This window comes from Carica papaya, chromosome 6, assembly GCF_054855325.1.
Source record: "Carica papaya isolate Zhongbai chromosome 6, ASM5485532v1, whole genome shotgun sequence".
NCBI classification, from domain to species: domain Eukaryota; kingdom Viridiplantae; phylum Streptophyta; class Magnoliopsida; order Brassicales; family Caricaceae; genus Carica; species Carica papaya.
In genome coordinates, this window is record NC_142314.1 from 37,771,317 (window position 1) to 37,796,567 (window position 25,251).

Sequence of the window (25,251 nt, forward strand, 5' to 3'; positions counted from 1 at the left end):
TAAGAGAGTGAAATATTCAGGTTCAGGTATTGAAATAAAGCTGAAGATGCAAGTTTCAGAGAGCACCTGATACATTGCTTCAAAAAAATTTCAAGGACCTCCACTAAATCTGATTATTCAAACTAAACCCAGTATATAGATAGACTACAGTGCGAAGTAACTAGAACACCAAGCCCCTGAAAACAAAAAGTTAACCAAATGCCGACTGTGACAGAGGAATGCCCGAACTCGTTTTCCTTTCATTTTTTTTTTCTGCTGTCAGGTACAAGTGATTGTACGCTGTACCTTGAGAAGATGTCCAAGGTTGCGAACACAAAGTTAGAAGCTGCTCTTTTCTACAACCTCAAAACTTATTTTCTCATCTGCGTAAAAAGCTCGTGAGGCTTACCACTTCCACCCGAACTTCCACCAAAAGCTGAGAAACCACCAGGTCCTGGGCTTCTGAACGCCCCAAAACTACTACCTATAAATAATTGCATGGAAATAAGTAAGCGAAATAACCTTAGATAGCCAGCATGTAGGAAACTACAATAAGATCAAATACTACCTGGTGCAGCAGCTCCTGCAAAACCTCCACCAGCTGAGGCAGCTGCAGCAAACCCACCAGCAGCTGAAGCCATACCACCAAATCCTCCCCCTGAAGCAACTCCAGAAAACCCACCACCAGCTGAACCCATGCCACCAAATCCCCCGCTTGAAGCAACTCCAGCAAACCCACCACCACCCGAAGCAACACCAGCAAATCCTCCACCGCTTGAAGCCATGCCAGCAAATCCCCCACCACCCGAGGCCAAACCAGCAAACCCACCACCAGTTGCAGCGCTTGGAAAACCACCCAGTGAGTTGGTTCCAGCAAACCCACCACCAAAACTACTGGTGGTAGATAAACCAGCCCCTGGAAGACCAGCACCAAGCTGTCTTGATTGCCCAAAAGCACCTAGAACTGATCCTAGTGCCTGCTGCCCTGCTCCAATCTGTGATTGTTGGCCAAATCCAGTTTGAGTGGGAGCTTGGACGGCTGTTCCAGCACCAAAGCCACCAGAAAATTGACCAAAATTTCCCGGCTGTGTTGGTTGGGAAGACTGTGGAGACTGAAAATTGAATGATGCAGGCCTGAACAACTCTCCACTAGGAACATTCATTGTGAAAATACTTGTGGAACTTGCAGCAGTATTACCAAAAGGGCCACCAAATGGACTTGGTTTAGGAAGACTAGGATTTGGAGTGCCGCCAATCCTGAAACCTCCAAGACTTCCCAAGCTAAGTTCAGCTGTTTGGCTTGTCTCAGGAGCCTCCTCCTCCATATCATCCTCCTGTGTAACCACAACATCTGAATCCTCATTCTTTTCACTGATGGTACCCTCAAAAGTCGATAGACTTGCAGGGAAAGGAACACTTGCAATCGACAGCTGCTCCGGCTGAGAATTTATAGCCACAGTTGATGCAGTACTTCCAATGTTGGCAAAACCGGGCAGAGTTCTAAGTGAATGGCCAGTAGAGCTCTCAACTGAACTGGTAGATGATACCACAGGTTGAAGCTTCAAAGCAAATTCACCTGTTGGAGGTTCTGACTTCGAAGGGATTGTTAGTGTTGCAGTATCAGCACAAGTTTTGTTGATAAGCTTGCTGGGAGAAGTTTGAACTTCATTTTTAAGGGTATCTGATGTTGAATTAACAGAAGATGGAGTAGTCAAGGCCATGGCTTTGATTGGAGCCTGAGCAGTGGAGGAACTGGAAGAAACAACTTGACATGAAGAAGAAGATGCAGTTGAAGAAAGTACACGATTAGCATCTACTTCGTAACTTGTGATGGATGTGCCAAATGGGACAGCAGAAGATAAGGTTGGTAGAGTACTTAAAGATGATGTGGATAGTGATGATGGAGAAGATGATAACAGAGTTGAAGCTGATAAAGAGAATGGTTCCGCAGATGATAGAGTTGTAGCAGTTGAAGAAGATGCAGAAAACGAAGAGGGTGGCGTGCCCAATGAGCTGCTCATTGGAGATGATGAGCTTGAAATTGGTATTCTGGATATCACTGCAGGAGGTGAGCTTGTTGGAGCTGAAGATAATGTAGAAAATGATGACAATGGAGCTGATAATGAACTGATAATTGGAGAAGACTGAGCTGAAACTGATGTTGATGATGCAGCAGAAGGTGTCACTTTATCACTAGGCTGGCTTTTCCTAGTTGCCTGATTGAACTGTGGAGCTGTTCCAGGCAAGACAGAAGTGGCAGCAACAGTGGCCAGAGTTGGCAATTGAGAGTCATGACTTTTATTGAACTCGAAGCCGGAGCTTTTGACTGTGCTTGTTAGCTGCTTCGCACTTCCAACAGTTGAATTTTTGGGTGCATTCTCTTCACTAGAATTTTTTATTTCACTGGATTTTGTCAGCCAGGAAGGTATCTGTATGGGCATAGTAGAGATAGACGGCTTCCTATGGAGATCGGTTCCAAACTTTTGAGTAAAGTTGCTCTCCTTGACCAACATATTAGAAGCACCAGCACATGATATAGCCCCCATGTCATTGAGGTTCTCCATGGTATGACCTTGCCCTGTTTTAGGTAATGATTGAGATGTAGAAATTGATGATGATTCAGAAACACTGTTCTTTTGGAGCATAGGAGATCTAAATGGAGTAGATTGCAGCTGTCCTGAGGTCTCATTTGCCCATCTGAAAGGGGTTAATTGTCTTTCAGAGGCCTGTTTCGGGATTGAATCCTGAGTGCCTGCCAAGAGATACGCACAGGAAAAAAAGACAAATAACCTACTGTCTTTCAGCTCTTAAACAAATGTACCAAAAAAGAGGTTGGTCCACACTTGGGCATGCTCACCTTTGTTTCCGGGCAAGAAGGATGCTGAAGGGGCTGCATGATCCTTTGGGCGAGAAATGGATGATCCCTCTGACATCAGGGGATGATCCCTCTTATTCATCAGGGAGGATGATCTATCTGCACTTACCTTCTGACGATCTTGCAAGAGCATTCTTTTCACGATAGTTTTTGGAGGCTCAAAACTAGCCCAACTCTGCACCAAGGTCAATAGAACAGATAACCAAGAGGATAACTGCAAACTGCAAAGACTGTAAACTTGAGCTGGAAATCAAGTCAGTTTCAGTTTATGGCAGAGCATCAGGGTTTGACAATCATAAAATTAAAGGTATTATGTTTGATGCAGACAAGAACATACTAAAGGGGGCATATTTCAAAAGAGATATTTATGTCATTATTTATCTTATATAGAAATTATTAACCATAGGCTTATTATTAGTATGAGATTATTATTTCCTATTTGATAAATATGCTATTTAGTTATTTCCTATCTAAGTTATTTAATAATAGCTGTTTTCCATTTAGTAGAATTCCTAAATAGATTTTTTATTTTTGATTATATTTTGGAGCCTATAAATAAAGTACTCTACCTTAATTATTTCTCAGGTGATTATTATTCAAACATTGAGCTCTTGATTTGATTACTAGGTCTGAGATCTTTAGTCTTGTTCCAAGTAAGTTTTCTCTAAATCTTGTCCTCAAATTCTCTTTGTTTACATCAAGTAGATTCAAGATCTATTGGCAAAAACAATTGGAAAAATTACGTGATCTAACGAGTCTCTCCTCCTCCTAGTCGTTTCTGGATCATAACTCTTCATTGCACTAGATTGGCGCCTCCCAGATTGATCTCTGGCACAAGTAGAGCCAGAAGAAAGTAAGACCTTCTTCATTGAAGATTCACCACTGATTTTTGTTGCTTCTGGTGAGCTGAAAGAGGGATCATAAGGGATTCCAATTGTTTCAAACAATTCCTTCTTTAAGCTATGTTGTTTAACAGGTGACTCCACACTAAGCATAGCCATTTGCTTCGAGAGACATTCAGAAAGTTGCTCAGCAGCAGCTAACTGTGAGTTCATTGTATTGTGCAGACTATGCAGGGACTGGATGTGCCTGAAAAGCGAGTAACCGAATGTCACCGTAAACAATCTGCAAAACAACTGGCTGCCTAAAGATGACATAAGATAATATGATTATGCTCATAGTTGGTAGATATGACTGCTAACTATCAACATTAATTATACCTTGACGACCCGTATCTACCAGGCATTACCCTTCTACCTGCATTCAAGCCATCATTTTCACCATAGATATTGAGCTCAAGCCTATTGAAATGCCTCTCCAGTTCAATTAGCTGATTAGTTAAATCCTGGAAGAGGCAACATAGAAAGGCCAACAAATCTCAGATTGCACAAATATATAACAATAAAATTTATGACGGCAGACCAACCTCATTGGATCTTAATATATGTTGCCGTTTCATCTCAAGTTCATAATTCAACTTCTGGCGATTCCAGAGCTCCCAGTATCTATTATCAGAAGCTTGCTTGACAATACCTTCCATGTATGTCTTCCTTGCCAAAACTTAAAACAGTTGAACAATAATTTGGTAACTTAAAACAAAAGATCTAATACTTTAATGAGACTATCAAAAGAAACAGATAGACACATAGGGTGAGCAAGTAAAGACGAAGCCATCCAAAGAAAAGCATCTTCTAAACAAAGACTGTCTTCGTATCGTGCTTGAAATTATAATTATTTGAGAGGGAATTATGAATACTAAGTTAAAGGTGCAGCATATGTAACTCCCGCATCAACTCAACTAAATCTAGCCACTGTTATAGTTAGGTTCCCCATCTGCTATGAAACAAACAAACGAAGTGTCTGATCATGTCTGCACAAGTGTTTACCATTTTTCCCAATGAACCGTGAGCACAGATTTCACCCCACTTTCGCAAATACAAAAGAAACACCTAAGTAACCGTTTATGCAATAAACTCTATCAATATCCAACTGTATTACTTTATGATATAATTTATTTTTCAGAGATTATTAATAACTTTCGACTGGCTTAAACTAAAATAGTTTTAACATCAAATATATCCCAATTTTCATGCTTGGGATGAAAAAGATTCAACAATCATAGTATGATTCTTGGAACTCTATGACTTCGAAGATCAGTAAACCAGTTATGTGTTACAAAGGGGATTTAGAATTCAAACTGAGAAACATATTCCAAGAGGAAAGATGCAACTTAGATATATGACTGGCTGTCAAAACTTGGAGAACTAAACAGGCAATAAGGCAGTCATAGAATACGCAAACCTTCCGAAAAGTTTGTCACAAGAACTTTATCAATTCCGTAGTATCACTATAAAAAGCAGCAAAGACAAGACACCCTTAAAAAAATTTGTTAAGAAAGATCCTACCAATTTTTAGTAGGATCTAATGAAGAGTATGATCAAGTGAGAATCCAGATTATAGGGGAGGAAAGAGATGCCGTCCCTGAATGAGGTAATATCCTCAATTAGTGCGGAAGAGAGTAGAAGAGGAGTTATGCTTGAACTCGAATAATTGATGGCTTTGCATGGTAACTAAACCACGTCAGTTGGGATTGAACCAAATTACAATAAAACCTTAACTACCAGTGAGAAGAACAGAGAAAATCTGTGGTGTACCTTCAGCAAGAAACCAAGAAACACCCACAAGAAGTATGGGAAGCCTCATGAAAAGTTGACCACCTCGAGCAAGGATTGGGAATAAAGAAGAATAAGAGACATACATATGTAGCCCATAAGGAGAAGAACGCAAAGACTTGTGATTTGAAGGCAGAGATTGAGTGATTACAGATCTGACTTCAACAGCTTGAAAAACCTAAAGGTACATATCTCATACACATTCAGGTATATTTCCTATTTCTCATGGTTTAAACAACTCAGATAAATCCTTCACTTTGTCATGATTGTGGAATCAGGAGCTACTGATCACGTGACAAATTCCTTTAAGTTATTTAATACTTATGCTCCATGACCCAGCAATAGAAAATTGCCACTTCTGATGGTTCACTAGCCATATTAGCAAGAATTAGATTCATAAATCTTAATCCCCACGACACTCTTCAGGATATTCTCATATCTAAATTGTGTATAACTATCAAATCAGTAACAAAATTATCTCATGACCTAAATCGAAAAACAATTTTTTCATGCTTTTTGTGAATTTCAGGATCAGAATTCAAAGAGGATGGTTGGACGAATTTGAGGCTTAAGAAGAATTATGCTTCTTGTCCAAACCTGACATACCCAACATCGTTCTCTCTACCAGCATATTGGGTAAGCCGTGGTTGTACCACAAGAGACTAGGACACCCTTTTTTCTCCACCCCTAGGGTCATGTTTCATTCTTTATTTTCTCACTATACTAATAAAAGTTTATATTGTAATGGATGTAAACTAGCAAAACACCTATGTGTAAATTTTACTCCTAATAATAAAAGAAATGATTCTCCTTTTCAATTGATTCATAGTGATATTTGGCGTCCCTATAATATTTTAACATATCCAGGGTACAGTGGTTTATTTCTTTTCTCTTGATTATGTTATCCAAGAATCTCTAGTTCATTCAGCTATAAAACTTTTCAAAGTCAAAGTTCAAAACTATGCCTTTCCCTTTAGCTCTCCCTGTGTACTCCACAACCTCGTCGGGCAATAGAGACATGTCTAGGATTTGTCAGGATACAAAGGGTAAAAAAAAATGACAAAATGAGTAAATTAGTCTTTTGCATGTATCAATTAGGGTTAGGGTTAAAGTTAAGGTTTTAAATGCACTTCCACAGCAGCTGCCACTGCATTAAGAACGACCACTGATTCCGGCCGTGATAGTCGTTGCTTTAATTGCTTATAACCTATAAAAGACTCAATCTTTATACTGTAATCATCAAGAAAATAAATAAAATAACTATCTCATATTTTCTTCTCTGTTTCTCCTCACCTTCCTTCTTCTCTTCTTTTTATTTCTTCATATTAGACCCATGTCAAAGGGGTCTGACAAATTTGTCTACCCCCATAAATGCATTCTGATGAACAGATACCATCGGATCAAGAGATTAACTCGGTCTAAGGGATAAAATCTTTATTATACTAATGTAGATGCTCATCACTAAGCTTATTAGCGTAAACTCAGACACCTTCTTGGACTTATCCCTTTTCAGGATTAAGGTGATACAGGTGGAATTCATACTACATATTTTCCTGTTAATGAAAAGTTCCTTCAAAAACTTTGAACAAATCCACCCTCATAATGTCCCAATTGTCCTTAAAGCACTCAATAGAAGTATGTCGGGGCTTGAAGCCTTGTCATTGACCAAATCCACACCAACCACCTAACTTGAAGGGTCTCTCCATGCTCTTGGCTTTATCCAAAGGGATAGGGGTCCACTTGATTCCTTCAATGAAAGGCCTATGGTTGTTTTCTTTTGAGTACAACCTATGAAAATGTTATGTGATCTCTCTAACAATAACCTCACTTCTCTCCATTAGTCTATTACTGAATTCGAGTTCCTTGATGACATTCTTCTTTCTCCATCCATTTACCATCCTATGGAAAGGCTAGTATTGGCATTCCCATGCTTCTTCCATTTTAATCTTGACTTTTGTCTCCAACATCTTTCCTCTTTAATCAACAACGCATCTAATTCATTCTTTAGACCTACCCGTCTCCTGCTTGGATCCTACCGATATTGCCCTCTACTTCCCTTTTATTAAGATCTCTCATTTCTTCTAAGATCCTCTCTTTCTTCAAGAAGACATTCCCAAAAACTTCTTTGTTCCACTCTTTAATGCCATCCTTCTACTTTCTCAGTTTCTGCATGAATTGGAATCCTCCCCGTTTGCCCGGTTCTCGTCCTTTCACCCTTTTCTAGACGCATCCTTGAACCCCAGGTGTTGTAGCCACATATTTTTTAACCTAAAAGATGGTCCCCAGGTTACCTACTGGGATTCAAGTCGAATCAAGAAATGATCAGAGATGGTTTTGGAAGAAACTCCTGCAGCATATCCGGGAAAGTGTCCTCCCATTGTGTAGAGACCAAGAAACAATCTAAATGAGGAAACTAGCCTCTGTCTATTAGCAGACCATGTATATTGGCCATTGTTCAAGGGCAGATCTCTTAGATCACACTCATCCTCTATGATCACCTAATTAATATCACCACCTGTACACCAAAGGATTACAAAGGCCAGTCAAATATGACAATTCCTCCAAAAGAGATGACATTTCTCTTTACCTAGTGAGTCCGAGACACAGGTAATCCACCAACAACCTTTCCCTTTTATGTTCAGCAGGATAGACAGAATAACTCCCTTCCAACATAAAATTTAATACAATAAGATAACAGTATCAGGAAAAAAAAAAGTTTAATCGAAAAGAAAACTACGAAAACATTTTAAGAAAAAAATTACTTAGTATTTTAGCGAACTTAAAAAAGCCCCCTCGAAGAAAAACTGGCCTAAGTGTGCCATTCTTATGGTTAGAATCAGACATGAATTTCATTTGCCTAAAGTTTTGATTTTTCCATAGAGCTGATTCTTGTTTGCATGAAATTCCTGGGCAGATAACAGAGACAATGGAAATGAAACCCTAGAATAGATGTGGAGGTGAGACCATGAAACTCATTCCTGTTCCAAATTAGAGAAAGATAATTTTAAAGAAAATAAGAAACATGTCAAGTGCTAAAAGCATAACTCATGGTTTCAGCACATATTTGTACTACTACTTCCTCAATTTTGATAGAAATAAATGATAAGATAATTAGCAAAATAACAATAAAAATAACAACAATAATAAAGATATTTTACTTTTTTAGTGTGACAATTGTAAGTTTTGGGAAATACCTTCTACAGTTTTATCAAAAAGATGCTGGATCTCCCCAACTTGCTCATCCATCATACTCTACAGAGTACAATGAAAAAAATTATGCAATTGAAAAAAATTATGCAATTGAAAAAAATACAAAATCTCATAAATATACAAATGACAGAGTGCCAAGTTTGCGTAGATGAAGGGCAAACCAAACTGATAAATATAATTTCAGGAAGATAACAGGAACGACTTTTCATATAACAGAATATTGAAGCTCACATGATTATGTATAGACTAACATTATTAATGGCAATGAATTTATGAAATTAGAAAAATTTACGGTATGTTAAACAATAAAGCTGAAGCAAATAAGTGAACAAAGGTAATGTAATGGGTATAAAGGGGAAAAAAATAAAAGAAAAATCACCCTCCATATCTGGCATCTGTTAGAAAGTGCTTCCATTCCTTGCTCCAGTGCTTCCACTGAAGTTTTGTGGAAAACAGTACACACATCCCTGAATCCACCTGCTCCTTCTATACTTTCCAGAAGTATATCCAATTCCTTAGTCATCTCCTTAATCTGTTAAGGGCTCAAAAAATAAAAAGAAAAACAAAAAAGAAAAGAGGTACATTCAGAGGTATGGAAGAAAACGCAAAAACTAAATATTTATAGCTAACCCGAGAATAACCACGGGGAAAGGGGGAAGTATAAAGTATGGAATGAACAAAAGAAAAGTAACTGATTAATCAAAGAGTGACTTGTTTAAGATCACAAAGTATTACTAGCTAGCCAATGAGTTTAAACTTAAGTACAAAACTTCTAACTACCGTAGGGTTGACAGCAGATCAAGTTGCTGCTGTAGAAATTAGGAGAATGCACATTTCAAAGTTACATAAAAATATTTTAATGAGTTGCAAAACTTACATTGCTAAACTGCTTTGAAAGATTTGGTTCAGATTTCAAAGTCCCTGATTTTGGTAGGCTCGTTTTATCATCCTTGGAAGCATAAAAGTTCTGATCAGAGGACTTGTTGAAGGAAATGCTTAGCTGTGATGACAGTGATGAGCTACGGATGGAAGGTATTGACTCAATTTTCCCAGCACCAGTAACAGCTCTCTGTGCACAACTCTGTGTTGCTTGATCAGAAAATTTTACTGAAGGAGATGCCCCTTCGATATCCTTGCCTTGAATAGATTTTCCACCAAGATAATCAGAATCATTTGCAGCAGTGAAGCTAACTCCAGAATTTTCAGATCTGTTGCCTTGATTATGGCTTGCAGTAAAAAGCTGAGATCTAGAATCAGAACCCTCTGACTTTCCACTTGACCATGACTGAGTTGGAATGCTTTTCCAGGATTGAAATGATGAACCCTGCAGGCCCAATCCAAATTTACCAAGGGGTTCTTCAACAACTTCAGTATTTCCATGTAAGTCCTTAAAGTTTGATTTGGTAGGGGTGTCAGGTTGAGTATTTCTCATAAAAGAAGAACTAAATCCAAATCCAGAAATTTTCTGAGCTTCTGACTTGCTGGAGATCTTTGCCAAATCACCATGTCCATCAATGATTGAACTCTTTGAGGATACTTGCCCAAAACTTGTGCTGAGTTGTCCAGGAAACTTTGTTGGTGGAGCATCTGTAACTTGCAACAGCTTTGTTGTAGCAATCTTTTGTTGTCCATCAGCTTCTGAAGAGAATGGAGTCTTCAGAAACTCAGGGTCCTGGCTCTCAGATAGAACATCTTTCTTCAAAATTTGATCAGCAACACATGTAAAAACTGAACTCCCCTTGTTAGCATGCTTCAGCTCATTTCTATTAGGAATTTCTTCATACTTGTTTGTGTCAAGTTCCTTAGCATTTCCACCCTGCAACGGAGGACTCGTGACTATCTGTTCAACTTTTTGTTTAATGAGTCCTGAAGGAAGTTTAGACACATCACATTCTATAGGTATCTCAACAGCCAGACCCTCTTCCTCATCAGAAGAGGTAGAAATGACATGAGGTGAAGGTGCAGTTCCTGTGACACTATAGCAGAAGTTAATTTAATATGTTATGTCAATAAACCTTAACAACAGTCATGATACCAGAGTACTAACCCTAGCCAATACAGAAAAATACCTTGCAACATGGAACATAATGAGCTTTCCTTCACAAGTAAGGCACATGAGAATGCAATATGGTGAAATTTCTTTCTCTTCATCAACTCCAACCTGGATTTTCACATTTTCATATATCGAAACTTTCTCGGTGCAGAGCCCCATGATCAAATTATCATCTCCATTATCTGAAACATGGGCCAACAAAAGCATGTTCACATCAAATAACCAAAAGATACAAATTGGGGGACAAATACAAATATGTGGACTATGTTATAGACCACCACGGTTAAATAATCAAGAGGCTCAGCAGTTCAGACTATCTCCCTTCGATTAGTTAGTATAAGGAGATTGCACATGAAACCAAGGGAAAGAAAAGACTAACTAATCTCCAGCACATTCGTAAACAGTTTTTTCCTATCAGTTCATTTTCCCTTGTATATTGCAGTTTCCCCACCTTAGATATTGGGGTGGTTTCTGCAGTTACTGAGAGTATGCAGTTAGTTTTCCTGATCTTGTTCTACAGAGTGCGTACAAACAAGCAATTATGCCAAAGAAATATGTCCAGAATTTTTTCTTTGTTTTCGAAATATTGTGTGCAGAATTTGTCTTGATCAAAAGGGAGTTTCTTTCTAAACTTACAGAGATTGTAGGGTTCCACCTTAATAAGCCATACTTAAAGGTAGCAATAAATTAAGAGATCAAAGAGTAGCCCTTACATTCATGCACAACCTGCAGCAAGCAATATATAAATTCCAAGCCCCACATGCCCAAAGCTCATCCACTATTAACACAGAAACAACAAAAGAAATCCTACAACTTTCAAGCCTCCAAACACCACATTTTGCATGGTTCCTTGCTCTTTCAGATCTGCTTCGTGGACACCTAAAACCCATAGCATTAGGATGAGCTGTTGTTATAGAAAGATTTCAGAAGTTTCCATCTTTGGCAATAGACTAAGAGCACAATATTTGAAGGAGGGATCCAACTGACATCTAAAATAGCCATCAAATACAGGTATTGACTTCCTCAATTTGTCCATAGTGAGATAGCTGAGGTTCCTAGAAAAATGGATACTCCAAACAGCATTCTCGGTTGAGTCAATGTCCAAAACTTGACTTACTGCTGCTTCCTAACCCTGGCCAAAGAGAAAATATTTGGATAGCAGGCTCTCAGTGGAAATTTTTTTATTTTACATATGTTGACACTTTATGTTTCCTTTCCCCTTCACAAGCTCTCTTCAAACCTTCCTCCTAGTTCTTTATTGTGACAAAAAGCCTTCATAGACTTTGTATTTCTTGACTTCTATGCATGTTTATATATTTTTTTATCAGGATAAATATGTTATGCGACTCACATAGAGTTAACACGGACTTAAGCAACAAACCGAAGGAAGATTGCTTAAATCAGGATGCTAGTAAGGAAATTGGAAGGCTAACATCGTGGCATCTTCAAGTGAAATAATGTCAAAAGTCTATTTCTTAATAATGTCATATCAAAATTGCAAGTACTTGAACAACTTGTACAAAATCTTGAGTGCAAGTTTACATACCTTGAAGCTCAATCCTTGGAAGCCAACCATCTCGCTCGATATCCACAACTGCGACATCATTCCTTTCCTCACCTTGCGACCAACCAAGCAACAAAACATGCTGATCCGTATTCTTTCTGTTTGCAGTTATTGCAAACTCACTGTAATCACAAACATCAGAAAGAAAAAAGTAAGTGTCAGCAACTCAATCTCAAAGTCTCTATAGAGATAATTACAAATATAAAATAAGCATATCTCTCAAACTCGAGCGGAAATAGAAATTCAGTAAATAGGAATAAGGGTAGATACCTACAAGAAAGAAAGGGTTCATCTGATTAAGCTTCTATCTACTGCTTCTCAGCTCCATGACAACCACCCAAATAAACACAAACTTCCCAACTCACTTAAATAAAACCAAATAAATCAACTTTTCTACATGAGAAAAAATTCCATTTTTATTTTTTAAAATTCATCACCCACAACCATCACAAATGACCAGCCATAACAGTAACCAACTACCAGGACACAGAAGCGTGGACATGCTAGCTGGCCGAGTAACAAACAGCTAAATAAGACCAGATCAGCAACCCAATAAAAGAGGCAACCTAATCTCATGACTTGGACAAGATTATGGTCGGGATCTGAACTAGTCAGGTAGTGACTTTTCCTGAAGTGAGCCAGTTAGAGTTGTATACCTGGCTGCTTGATCTGACAGTGACTTGCCAAATTTATTACTATTCTTTTTTGGCACTAAAAATATCTCTACTTTTCATTGGTTTCAATTTTATTATAATAATTTCTATTACTACATATAAAATAATGATCTATTGCAAGTAACAAGACCCAACAATGTTCTCCCTTTGTTATATGCTTCAGCAGGACAAATCCCATTAATCATTTCTTTCTGCAATGTGAGCTGGTTTGGAGACTTTGAAGAAAAAACGTGATAAAAAATATCAGAATAACGTTATTACAATCCTATTATAACATTATTCCATTTCTGATGAATAGTTAATAAATTTTAGTTGTATTCCATTCAATGGAAAAGGCATGCTGCCCATAGCTTGTAGGATTACAGATTCCAGTTGTATTCCATTCAATAAACCAAGCATGTTGTTATACGCTTGTAGGATTGTATAACAACAGCCATGAACCTTGCTTGGCTCCAGAAAAAGGCTCAAAGAGAAGAGATGGAGGGCTAGCAAGCATACTGCCAGCAGTTCTAAGAACCATCCTATACAAAAATTTTTTTTTCTTGAGATAAAAAGAATGTGTATTAAGTATAAGACACCAAGGGGGTGTCACCCCTGTACAAAATATTTACATATTAGTTAAAACATCAAAAACTTTTCCAAATTATCCCAGCCATACACATCATGCCTTAAAATTAGAGTTTCAAAAGTATATATCCACCTATCTTTAATTCTACCCAAATCCCCCACACACCCATCAAATGCTCTATTATTCATCTCTTTCCACACAATTTACAAAAAACTTAATGCAATGAGCTTTACAAATTTCAAATTCTTACCAATCCCATTCCAAGCCCAGAGTTTATTTTTCACTCTACCCTCAATCATCCAATTGATACCCAGTAGACCATAAATCGGGCACGAAAGTAGAAGAATGATTGCATGATTCAGCCGCCACCCTACAAAGATAATACCCATTAACAATAATGTGGCTCATTCTCATCAACTTGTCGATAGTGAAGATACTTTCCGGACCTGTTTCCCAAGCGAAAAAAGCGATTCTCGTAGGTACATTCACTTTCCAAATCTGTAGAGCCCGAAACCTCACAACTTCCCCATCTATATTGGCCAAATAGTCGTAAAAGGACTTTACTGAAAATATATCGTCTTTCTTCAATTTCCTCAACCTTATCCTTATTATCTTCCAAATGCACATTAGCCAATAACTGAAGGAGGCCTAGTGAACTCACCGACCTCCCAATCGTTAAGATTTCTAGACAAACTCATGTTCTAGCCACTCCTCCCATCCTCCCCTTTGAAGACCTCCTCTACCACGACATTCTTCCTTAGGGGTAAAACATAAATTCTTGGAAATTGGTCTCGAAGTTTACCCCACCCAATCCACTCATCCTTCCAAAAGTTAATGATATTTCCCTTCCGAAGCTTCCATTGAATGCAACGAAGGAACTGATGTCTCCCCAACCCGATCTTCCTCTAAAGCCCCATCCCATGAGTTCTAGTCAACTCCCTACTACAACTTGTCCCAAGAAGTATCTCCAACCTCGCCTCAATGACCCGACACCACAATTTTCCCTCCTCTGATAAGAATCTCCAAAACCACTTGAGAAGAGATGGAGATCAGACAAAAAAAAACATTGCTTTAAGAACGACAAATCTAATTGTTCTTGGACATGTGTAAAAGGAACTTTTTATGCTAATTATAAGGGAACTTAAGTTAGAAGAGATTATTGCAGTTGGAGGCTTTGGAGAAGGTGAGCTCGAAATTTCAATTCATGCCATCATGAGAGCTGCTGCTATCCAAACTATGAAAATCAAGGCCCTAGGTGACCATTCTTTAAGGTGGAATGGAGGAGTGCTTGTTGTTTGATTCAGAAGATTGTTGTCAACTAGAACCATTCTCATGGAGCCACACAAGAGTCTATGAGACATGATGGCCAATGGAAAGCCGGTACAAAGACCATGCATGTCCTTTGACCATAATCCCTTTCTTTGGGATTTGTTTGTCTTACCTTTCAATGGCTTCTAGACAATGTTAGGAGTCAACTAACTTTGGAAGTTAAGGCAAATTCTACGGAATGTCCCAGCCATAGATAATGTCCTTCCATCGCAAAAGGGAATACTATACACCTATAACGGTTTCGTGGATATACTGAGCAAGAGGAGTGCCAAGTTGGCTGTTGTCTCCATTAAGCAAAACACCACCTAGACCTGCAGAGGTGGTTAACAGACTTCCAATTCTTCTTTGCTGCACCAAGTGGCTTCCCACCCTAACGATCCCATGACTACAAAATTATTATTATTATTTTGAAATAAAAAGTGTAAAGTATTATTCACAAGCTACAAAAAAAATGAGGTACCACCCATGTACAAAATCTCTACAAAAACGTTAGAGCATCAATGACTTCCTAAAAATTCTCATAATTAATGATGTCATAACCAAGCACAATTGTCCCAAACAAGTGTATCCATCTATTCATTAATCTATTAGAACTACTCTCTATGCTATCAAAAGCCCTTCTATTCCGCTCTTTCCAAATAACCCAAAAAACAGTCAAAGGGATAAGATTAGCAATGTTTCTTTTTACATATAGACCATCCCGAACCCAAATCTCCCCCCACCCCAACCGAACCCGAAATAACCCAATTAATACCTAACCACCCATAAATCCTGCACCATGGTTTAGAAACAGTAGGACACCATAGTAGAAGATGATTGCAAGTTTCCTCAGCCTTTAAACAGCAATAACAACCATTTGCAATAATCCTGCCTTTACTTTTCAACCTGTCCAAAGTAAGGATTTTTTCCCAGTAAGGCTCCCAAGCAAAAAAAGCAATGTGTGGAGGAATTTTAGTCTTCCAAATCGGCTTTGCAGGAAAAGGTCTTCTGTTTTCAGAATCCATCTCGTGTAAGAATTTATAGTATGAGGTGATCGAAAATATTCCATTTTTTTCCAGATTCCACACCACCTGATCATCACTATTCGACACCTGTGCAGATTCAAGAGTAGCCATTAAGTCTTCAAACTCTTCCACCTCCCAATCATTCAAGTTTCTCTTAGTATTAATTAACCAAACTGTGTTCCCATTAACAACCTTGTAATCCTCCAAACAATCATATCTTTGGATTAAGTGATATTATAAATTCTAGAGAACCTCCTCAGTAGTCTACCTTCCCCACCCAGGACTACAAAATTATTTTAAAAACAAATACCAACCTGTTGTGGTAAAACCTTACAGTTATGTGCACTTGCAAAAAGATGAAATTGAGATACAAGTGGTGGAGATGTTGCACCAAGGAATTATTTGGCCAAGTCAATCCCCTTTCTGCTCCCTAGTATTATAAGTAAAAAGGCAAATGGCTTATGGTCCTTTTGTATGGATTATCGTGACCTCAACCAAAAGACAACCAAGGACAAGTTTTTATCCGAGTGATTGATGAGGTTCTTGAAGGACTGCATAGTGCCCAGTCTTTACACACCACTTCTCAAACCATAATGAAGGCTAAGAGTTCCTGCTCATGCCATGGCAAGTTTCTATAAGTATTGTCCGATGATATCCTCACCTACAACAGAACATTGGTTGAACATATTAGAAAACCTTAGGTTGTTATTCTCCTTGATAAAAAATAATAGCTTGTTTTTGAAGAAGTCCAAATGCCTTTTGCACAAACCCAGATCTCATACTTAGGTAATACAATTTCTATTAAGGTCGGTCGGGGCAACTATCAGCTCTAAAATCTCATTGATGATACAATGGGCAAAGCCAACAACCATTAAACACCTTCGAGGTTTATAGGCTTAACTAACAGCTAATAGAATTTGTGAAATTCTATAGCTATTATAAACCCTTAACACCAATGCTACACAAAGATTCTCTCGTTGGACCTCGAAAGCCTTAGTGCATTTGAGCAAGTCAAGACTGCCATGATTACTATACATTTTTTAACACTCCCTAATTCTTTTTCTAGAACTTTATTTTTGAAAGTACCACCTCTGGTTATGAAACTGGAGTGGTGCTACAACAGGAAGGTCAACCCATAGCTTTTTTGAACAAAGAATTGGCCACCTGAAGCTGATTGACATTAATAGCCATAACATAGTGGCAATGTCAATCAAGCAAGACAAGAGATAGCTTGCGCAAACAGTTGATTGTAGATGGCAGTTCACTAGCCCATGAAGCCTAACAACAAGAAATTCAGGAGAAAGCTTTTAATGTCTTTCCCCTAGGAGGATTTTGTACCACCCGCTAACAACTTAAAAAGAAAGCTTGACCAAGGGTGCATGTCCAAAACACATTAATTAGTCCGTGAAGATCTTAATATTATCTATATGTAGACCTCTCTTGTCCAAAAGTGGATTTGGGGAAGAAGTGGCTATGGCCCTAACAAAGGCTCTTCAAAAGTATCAATATGTAAAATTGACCGACATGACATAGGTCATTTTTGAAAGTTCACATCTCCAATAGTATCCTTGCATAATCTCAGAAGAATTTTTAGTTTTTATAGAATATTATTCTTAACTATATATAATGCTAAATCTATTATTTTGAGTTCCATTTCAAGACTAGGAAAAGAAAACATCGTTGCAGACACGTTATTCCAACAGTATAAGGATGTGGGCACCCAGTAGCAATTTCCATGCCTCAAATAGATATATTCCATGCTATCCAAAAGTAGATTACTATAATGCAGGTCTCATAGACATTGGCTGAGCAAGTACAAACAGGTGAGGTGATCCATGGACGTCCCAAAGTAGCCTGCTCTTCTAAAGTCTTTGTGTTCCTTGTTAAGAAGTGTACAATAAGGTTACATTAGTATAAATATATATCCCGAATTTCGTAATCTTTGTAATTAATATTGTTTCTTTTTGTTATTATTATTCACTTGTATATATACAAGGCTCTATGTTCAATCAAATACAGAACAGTTCATTCTTCCATATGATATCAAAGTCCCATGTTAAAAAAATCCTAGTCTCTTTTACAAACCTTATTCAGTCTTCATTGTCCAAATAAGAAATTCCTAAAAAAAAGGTCAGCCTCCATAGCCGATAACCACCTGTCGTCGATCCCAATAACACAAGACCAGCATCCTTGATAAAATATGAATCTATAAAAAAAGATTAGGTCATCCTTCATTCTCCAACCTTAAGGTTATGTTTCCTTCTTTATATTCGGATTTTAATAATGGAAATTTACATTGTGATGTATGGAGACCTTCAAATATTCCTAATATTTCTGGGGGCTAGATGATTTGTTTCTTTTATCAACGATTACACTAGAGTAACCTGATTCTTCTTTCTAAAATCCAAATATGAGACTAATTACATTATCTCTTAATTTCACAACACGATCAAAACCAATTTGGAGTAAAAATCAAATGTTTAAAAACTAATAATGCCTATGACTACTTTAACCAAACATTACCCTCTTTTTAAAAGAAGGAAGCATTTGTGAATCCTCTTGTATCTATACTCTACAACAAAACGGAGCAGTAGAAAGAAAAATAACCACTTGTTCACCACTACACATGCATTTTTGTTCAAGAACCATGTATCCAAACACTATTGAGAGGAAACTGTGCTAACTGCTACTTAGCTTATGAACCAATTACCACCTACAATACTAGATTTTCGCTGTCTTATGAAAGTTTTAGCAACATTCTTTCTTAAGGTCAAAGTCACCAATCACCTCATTCATCATATCTCTAGGTGTGGTATCTATGCTCACAAACATCAGTCTCAGAGGGAAACTTGACCCAGGGCCATCAAGTGTGTCTTTGTAAGATATCCCAATATAGAAAGAATACAAATGTTACCATTCATCTATCCAAAAGTTTTATGTATTCACTAATATTACCTTTATTAAGACCGAGTCCTTTTTCTTCATCATCCTTAACTTTAGGCAGAGATTATAGTAAAAGATAAAAATGACTAATGACATTCTTCCCTTAAACACTACACCCTCTAAGACAACCATACTACCCAAAAACTAGAACCCACAAATAAGCCTGAATCTCAAGCTCTAAAAAATGAGCCTGAACCTCAATCCATATAAGATCTATGTTTTTCTCAGGTGTATTCAAGAAGGAAAAATTTGGATTATATTTGAAAACAAATTCAAGGATCCAAACTGGGTATTGGAAATGAGGTAAACACTGAGAATCACCTTCCTTCTAATATTGATATGCCAGTTGCACTTAGAAAAGAAATAAGAAGATGCATTAAACATCCACTCTATTCAATCTCAAATTTTCTCTCTTTTGAAAAAAAAGTTCACCAATCGCACAAGAATTTTCTCATGAGTTTAAATGTAGTGCTCATCCCTAAAACATTACTTGAGGGTTTAAATTGTGAGGAATAGAAAAAAATATTACGAATGTTGAAATATAAGAACTTGAAAAGAATCAGAGATGAGAAGTGATAAACTTACTTAAGGGAAAGAAACCGGTTGAATGTAAGTGAGTCTTCACTATCAGTACAACCCTGATAGAATCATAGAGGTACAAGACAAATCATAGAGAGGTACAAGACAATGTTGGTGGCCAGAAGATATGTTCAGATATATAAGATTTCCTATCAAGAGATATTTGCACCCATTATGAAGATGAATATAGTACATATCTTACTATCCTTAGTAGCTAATTTCAATCGACAATTGTAGTAGTATGATATAAAGAATGTCTTCTTGTATAGGGAATTAGAAGATAAAATTTACATGAAAATTGTCCCTGAGTTTTGTTAAGGAAGTAGGAGCAAACAATGTATGCAAACTGAAAAAAACATTATGCGGGCTAAAACAATCCCCTCGAATATGGTTTGAGAGATTTGTAAAAATAATGCTATATATGAGGTATAGGTAGAAGCAAGGAGATCACACCTTATTCATTAAGTAATTAGAGAAAGAGGAGTTACAACTCTTATGATATATGCAGATAATATAATTGTTATTGGGAATGATGAAGGAGAAAGGTGGTCCTCAAGCAATGTTGGGTAGATCATTCGAGATTAAAGAATTAGAAAAATTAAAATATTTCTTTGGGATAGAAGTGACTTACTCAAATTCATAATATTTATCTCACAACAAAAATAGGTTATTGACCTTTTGAACAAAACTGGTAAACTACCGTGCAAGTTTGCTAGCACACTCATTGATTCTAATCATAAACTAGGATGACAGAAGACAAGACCCAAATTTGGACAGGAAAATGTACTAGATACTAGTGGGGAAATTGATATACTTGTCACATGCTAAACCAGACATTACATATGCAGTCAGTATGGTGAGTCAATCCATGCATAAATTCAAAGAAGTGCACTTACAAGTTTCCTACAAAATATTCCATTACTTGAAGGGTACTCGGGAAAGGAAATTACGTTAAAAAAGAAACAATAGACTGCTTCTTTAACCATACACTGATATGAACTATGTAGGATCACTAGTCGACAAAAAATTAATTTCTATATATTGTATCTTTATTAAAGGGAATTTAGTGACTTGGAAAAATAAGAAGTAGAATGTGGTACCTCGATCTAGTGTAAAATCATAATTTAGGACTATAACTCACGGGATATGTGAGCTTTTATGGTTGATGATTTTAGAAGACGTGAAGAGTTAGCGAAACTTTACTAAGATAACAACTAAGCAATTAGTATCACTCACAATCCAATACAATATGACAGAACTAATCATATTGAAGCAGACAAACACTTCATTAAAGAAAAGTTGGATAGTGGATTGATATGCACTTCATATATGCCAACTATTTTGCAACTTGCTGATGTATTGATTAAAGAATTAAGTAATCCTATATTTTAGACAATTACTGCCAAAATGAGAATGAATAATATTTATGCATCAGTTTAAGGAAGAGTGCTAATAAGTTTATATTAAAGTTCTACTAGGATAAAGAGTACATTAGTAATGTACTCCAACCTTTAATCTTTGTAATTAATATTGTTTCTTTGTTTTGTTACTATTCACTTATATATATATAGGGTCCTATGTTCCATAAAAACAGAACAATTCATTCTTCCACTCTCTTCAAACTCTTCACCTAAGATCTCAATCCTTTCTCCTAGAGGAACTCCCACAAAGAACTAAAAAACCACTCACTCTCTTGTCCAAGAGAAATGGATGTATGAGAGTCTTGCCATATCTCAAGACCTTTAAAGAGGTTATCATAGATTTCCTCTCAATAACTAAACATCTCAAAAGGTAGGGAGATTGGCGTTCGAAGAGACAACTTGCCCAATGGATACGAACCAATTAGGAAAAGGACTTCATTCTTGTTCATCGGGAAAATACCAATATAGTAAACTAACCAGATTATGAAAGTAAGATCAAGTACCATTGTTCTAAGTAGTTGACGAGTAAATAAGGTCCACCACCGTTAGGCACAATATCATCAACCAACCCAGGAAACAGGTCATAAAATGATAGCACAATTGCTCTGGAAGAAGCCTGCAATGAATGTTTTACAAAATCAATTAATAGAATAATAATGGTAAATAATAAAGAATAAAGAAAAAAGTGCCACATTTAGCTGTTACTGTTATTTTTACTATCAATACAACATTGTTTGATTTCCACCATTTTATTTGTTTTCCTCTTTCTCATTGCTATTCACTTAAATGGCCCAACCTATGCCTTCAGGCTGAAAATCAAACAAGCAATCTTCAGGCTTGATGCACAACTTTGCGATCAGCAAGCCCATGACTAGGTTCCGAGTGCAGGACCATAACATACTAGTTATTGATTTAGTAACAAGAGTTTGGCAAAAATATTAAATCTAGCTTCACCTTTTCATTCGCATAATGAAAAAACAACTAATACATGAAAAGTTGCAAGCCAAAATTTTTTAGTCAATGTGCAGGTAACAGTTACTAACATCAGAGATTTTGCCATCTGTGCTTCTGATTACTTGAACAATGTAATTTTCCTCTAAGCCACCAGTCTCTTGAAAGCATCCTAGAACTATGCAATCAGGACGAATCCACCTGATACAATCCACTGATGCAGTCATTCCAAAAAAAAGGAAACTTAGTTCTGAAATTCTTAATGCAACAAAGCATAAATATGGAACATGAATCAGTATTGATATGTTGAATATAATGAAAATTTATTATTGAAAACTGGGATTGTGACCAAGAAAGCAGTTGTACAGCTCTACCAAGCAAATTCACAAAAATTGCACAGTAGTTCTAATGGTAACATGCATACTTATTGCCTAGTTAATTCTTGTTAAACTGTAATATTTGACTCAGAACATTAAGCTTTATGATTAACTTAATAATTTTTTTAGGAGGGGATGTTTAATGCTTACTATCAAAGCATTATGAATCAGCAGCCAATATATGTGAATACAGGATTGAATTCCCAATTTGCAGTTTGTTTCAACATAAACTTCCTAGAAAATACTATTACATGCAAAAGAAGCGGAAAAATCCTGAAGAACAAATCCAAGAGCAAGTAATAAATGGCTAGACAAACTCTGCAGATGGAGAGGCAGCAATAAAAAACAATTAAAAATATCCAAAGTTATAGTGAATTGCTAGATTTTGCTTTTTCAAACCAAGCTTTGTTACCAAACCAAGGAAGAAGAACAATAACAATTATGAAGATCACCTAAGCTTTGACAGCCAAAAACACTGCAATATTTATAGGCCATGATTTCTTTTTTAGATCCCAGTTACTTTGTCCTTCTGTAGAAAAAAAATTGGAGATGAGCAGACTACCCCAGATCCCCAGCAGGGAAGTATAGAATATAAAGCTTCAGTTTGAAGGTGCAAGCAGATGAAAATAAAATTTCTTATATTTTTTAATTTCTTTTACTCCAATAGTTACTATCAGAATATTTGTAAATACGAATCATTACATGGTTGGGAAGAACCTGGAATTCTTATGATGGATTTTTGAAAGAAAAACAAGATAAGTATAGCCTCTAGCATCAACTATAGATATGACATGCAGTCCACAAGCAGAAGGAAAATCAGTCCATATGAAAGCAACCACCCTGCTTTACATGATATTTGGCAAGTAGAAGGGTAAAATACCTTTGACAATGCAGTTTCCACCAGAATCACCAATCCATGTCTTATATGACAGTGGTATGGACAACTTTTCGACAAAACGAGATGATAAAATTCCAAGATTGCACTCTCTTGCGATAGCAACAGAATTGCCTGTCACACTCCATTCAACTGAAACAAAGGCAAAATACATAGGAGTTAAACCTGAGTTGGCAAAGATAGTTTAGCATCACATATATACTCAAAGCAAAATAATGACAACATCTTATTCCTACAGAATTTTTCTGCATGGTACTTTACAAGCAAAGCTAACTAAAATGGAAACAGAATTTCCATAACCAATTAGATAGTGGCTCAAGATTTACCTGACCTAACTTCAAGAGGGCAGTTTATCTGGAAAAATTTATAAATTAAGAAGAGACAATGAGTATTGCCATGACAAAAAAGGAGCAAATCGGATAGATAACTCTAAAAACCCTTGGTATGTCAGAGGAAAATGAAAAAAAAAAGCTGTGGTTCTTAAACAAAATCTTAGAATTAAAAATGGGGAAAAGTCTGTAAAGTTCACTGGAGCCTGCAATCTGAACCTTAATGTTTGTCACATAGCATCTATAGCAAAATTCTTTGTATAAAGGCATGCATGTGCAGCATTCTCTGATCCTATGCTACCAGAGGAGCATGAGTAAAGAAAAATAATGGGCTCGTAGAAGCACAAATATGAACATATATACTGCATTTAAGCCAGGAACAAAATATACCAGCATCAACCCCATCCATAACATGTCTAGGAGGGCTATCATCAACTGCATGATAGAGCTTTCCGTTATTTGAAAGGACAAGATAGGAGCTTTCGGCCTTTCTAGTCCACCTTAGATCCTTCACAACGCTTGATTCCTCAATCGAGTGTGAGAAAGATGGTTTAAGCTCCTGTTCAGAAATTTTAGGGCAGAAACCAAAAAAAGAAAAACGAAACAATAACGATGAAATTAGAAATTCATGCTTAAGACAAAAGCAACTGAAAACATAGCCAGTAAGTGAAAAGAAACCTAGCATAATAACTTGAATTTTCAATTATTTTTTAAAGAAATGAACTCAATTTTCGCAATCCATACTGGAAGGATGTAATTACTATAAGAAAAATAAAGATTGGAAGTAGCTAACAGTTAGGTTAGTTGGTAGGAATAACTGAGAGCTTCGCTGTTTTTTAACTCAGAATCAGAGGGGTTGGCTAAATGGCCCCTTCGTCTCCCTCGTTAAAAAAGGAAGGAAAAAAGAAATTCACAATGGAGAAAACAGAAACACCTTGTCGAGAAGACAATCAATGGAGAAGAAATGAAGAAAAGCAGAAACAGCTACTGCGAGAGTGGAATTATCTGCGGAGAGAGCGAGAAGTCTGACATTGGGAAGAGGAACGTCGACGATGCTGGATTCCACTATGGAGGTAGCGGTGGTGGCTTTCTCCTTAATCCGTTTGGCGGAATCAATGAGGTCTTTGGTTCTGGCAACGCAGAAGCCGGAATTATGGGCTACGAAGGTGAGACGATGGAGCTCAGAGACAGCAAGAGGAGCGGAGGGAGGCGTTTCGAGATTGATAGGGGAGTGTTTGGGGTCGATGGGAATGGCTGCCCCAATCTTGTGGAAGAAATAATCGGTGGTCTCAATGCGGTCTCCTTCTACTTCTTCTACCTCCAGTTCAACCATTTTACCATTTTTCTTGCTCATCGTCCCTATATCACACCTCTTCTTACGCTGCTGATGCTTCTTCTTCTTCTTCTTCTTCTGCTTCTTCTTAGCTGGGGTCCTACACAGGGGATTGGAATGAGGTGACTGAAGGTTTTGGGCGGGAAAGGTGAATCCGGAGCCCTATAATACTCCTGGTTTTACTGGGCCTATCGGCCCTTTTCCTTTGGTTAACATTCATAGTGAGGCCCGATTGATCCTCAACCAGATCAGAACCATGTTTCGTCGTCATCTTTATTTGGTGAAGGTGCTAAATTGAATTTCGATTTTCATTTCAGACGTAATTCTAAAATTTTGATTTTTTGGCGCAATTCAGTATCCTGTTTGTTTTAATTTTTCACAAAAGATTACATTATTATATAAAATAAAACATAAAAAAAATAAATAAAAAGCAAAGCCATGCACTTCTGCTTCTTCTCCACTAGTCACCGATCTCTGCTTCCTCTCCGTTAGCAG

General features: G+C 37.2%; 1 protein-coding gene across 3 annotated transcripts; it reads right to left on the reverse strand.

Moving 5' to 3' along the window:
- Positions 1 to 24,944, reverse strand: LNO1 (Nuclear pore complex protein). 3 transcript variants are annotated; one of them, XM_088222593.1, is made up of 17 exons: positions 24,358 to 24,944; positions 23,814 to 23,982; positions 23,080 to 23,226; positions 21,915 to 22,036; positions 21,375 to 21,487; positions 12,336 to 12,475; positions 10,806 to 10,971; positions 9,614 to 10,712; positions 9,116 to 9,268; positions 8,721 to 8,778; positions 4,281 to 4,414; positions 4,075 to 4,199; positions 3,598 to 3,943; positions 2,837 to 3,029; positions 548 to 2,731; positions 389 to 463; positions 1 to 285 (listed from the first exon to the last, which is right to left on the reverse strand). In XM_088222593.1, the coding sequence occupies exons 1-17, from the start codon at positions 24,775 to 24,777 to the stop codon at positions 191 to 193; spliced, it is 5,739 nt and encodes a 1,912-aa protein (XP_088078719.1). In that variant the 5' UTR covers positions 24,778 to 24,944; the 3' UTR covers positions 1 to 190. The 3 variants fall into 3 exon arrangements, with proteins under 3 accessions (XP_088078719.1, XP_088078720.1, XP_088078721.1); XM_088222594.1 differs by having other exon boundaries at positions 1 to 463; positions 24,358 to 24,942; XM_088222595.1 differs by lacking the exons at positions 21,915 to 22,036; positions 23,080 to 23,226; positions 23,814 to 23,982; positions 24,358 to 24,944 and adding an exon at positions 19,457 to 19,509.
- Between the last annotated feature and the right edge of the window lie 307 nt (positions 24,945 to 25,251).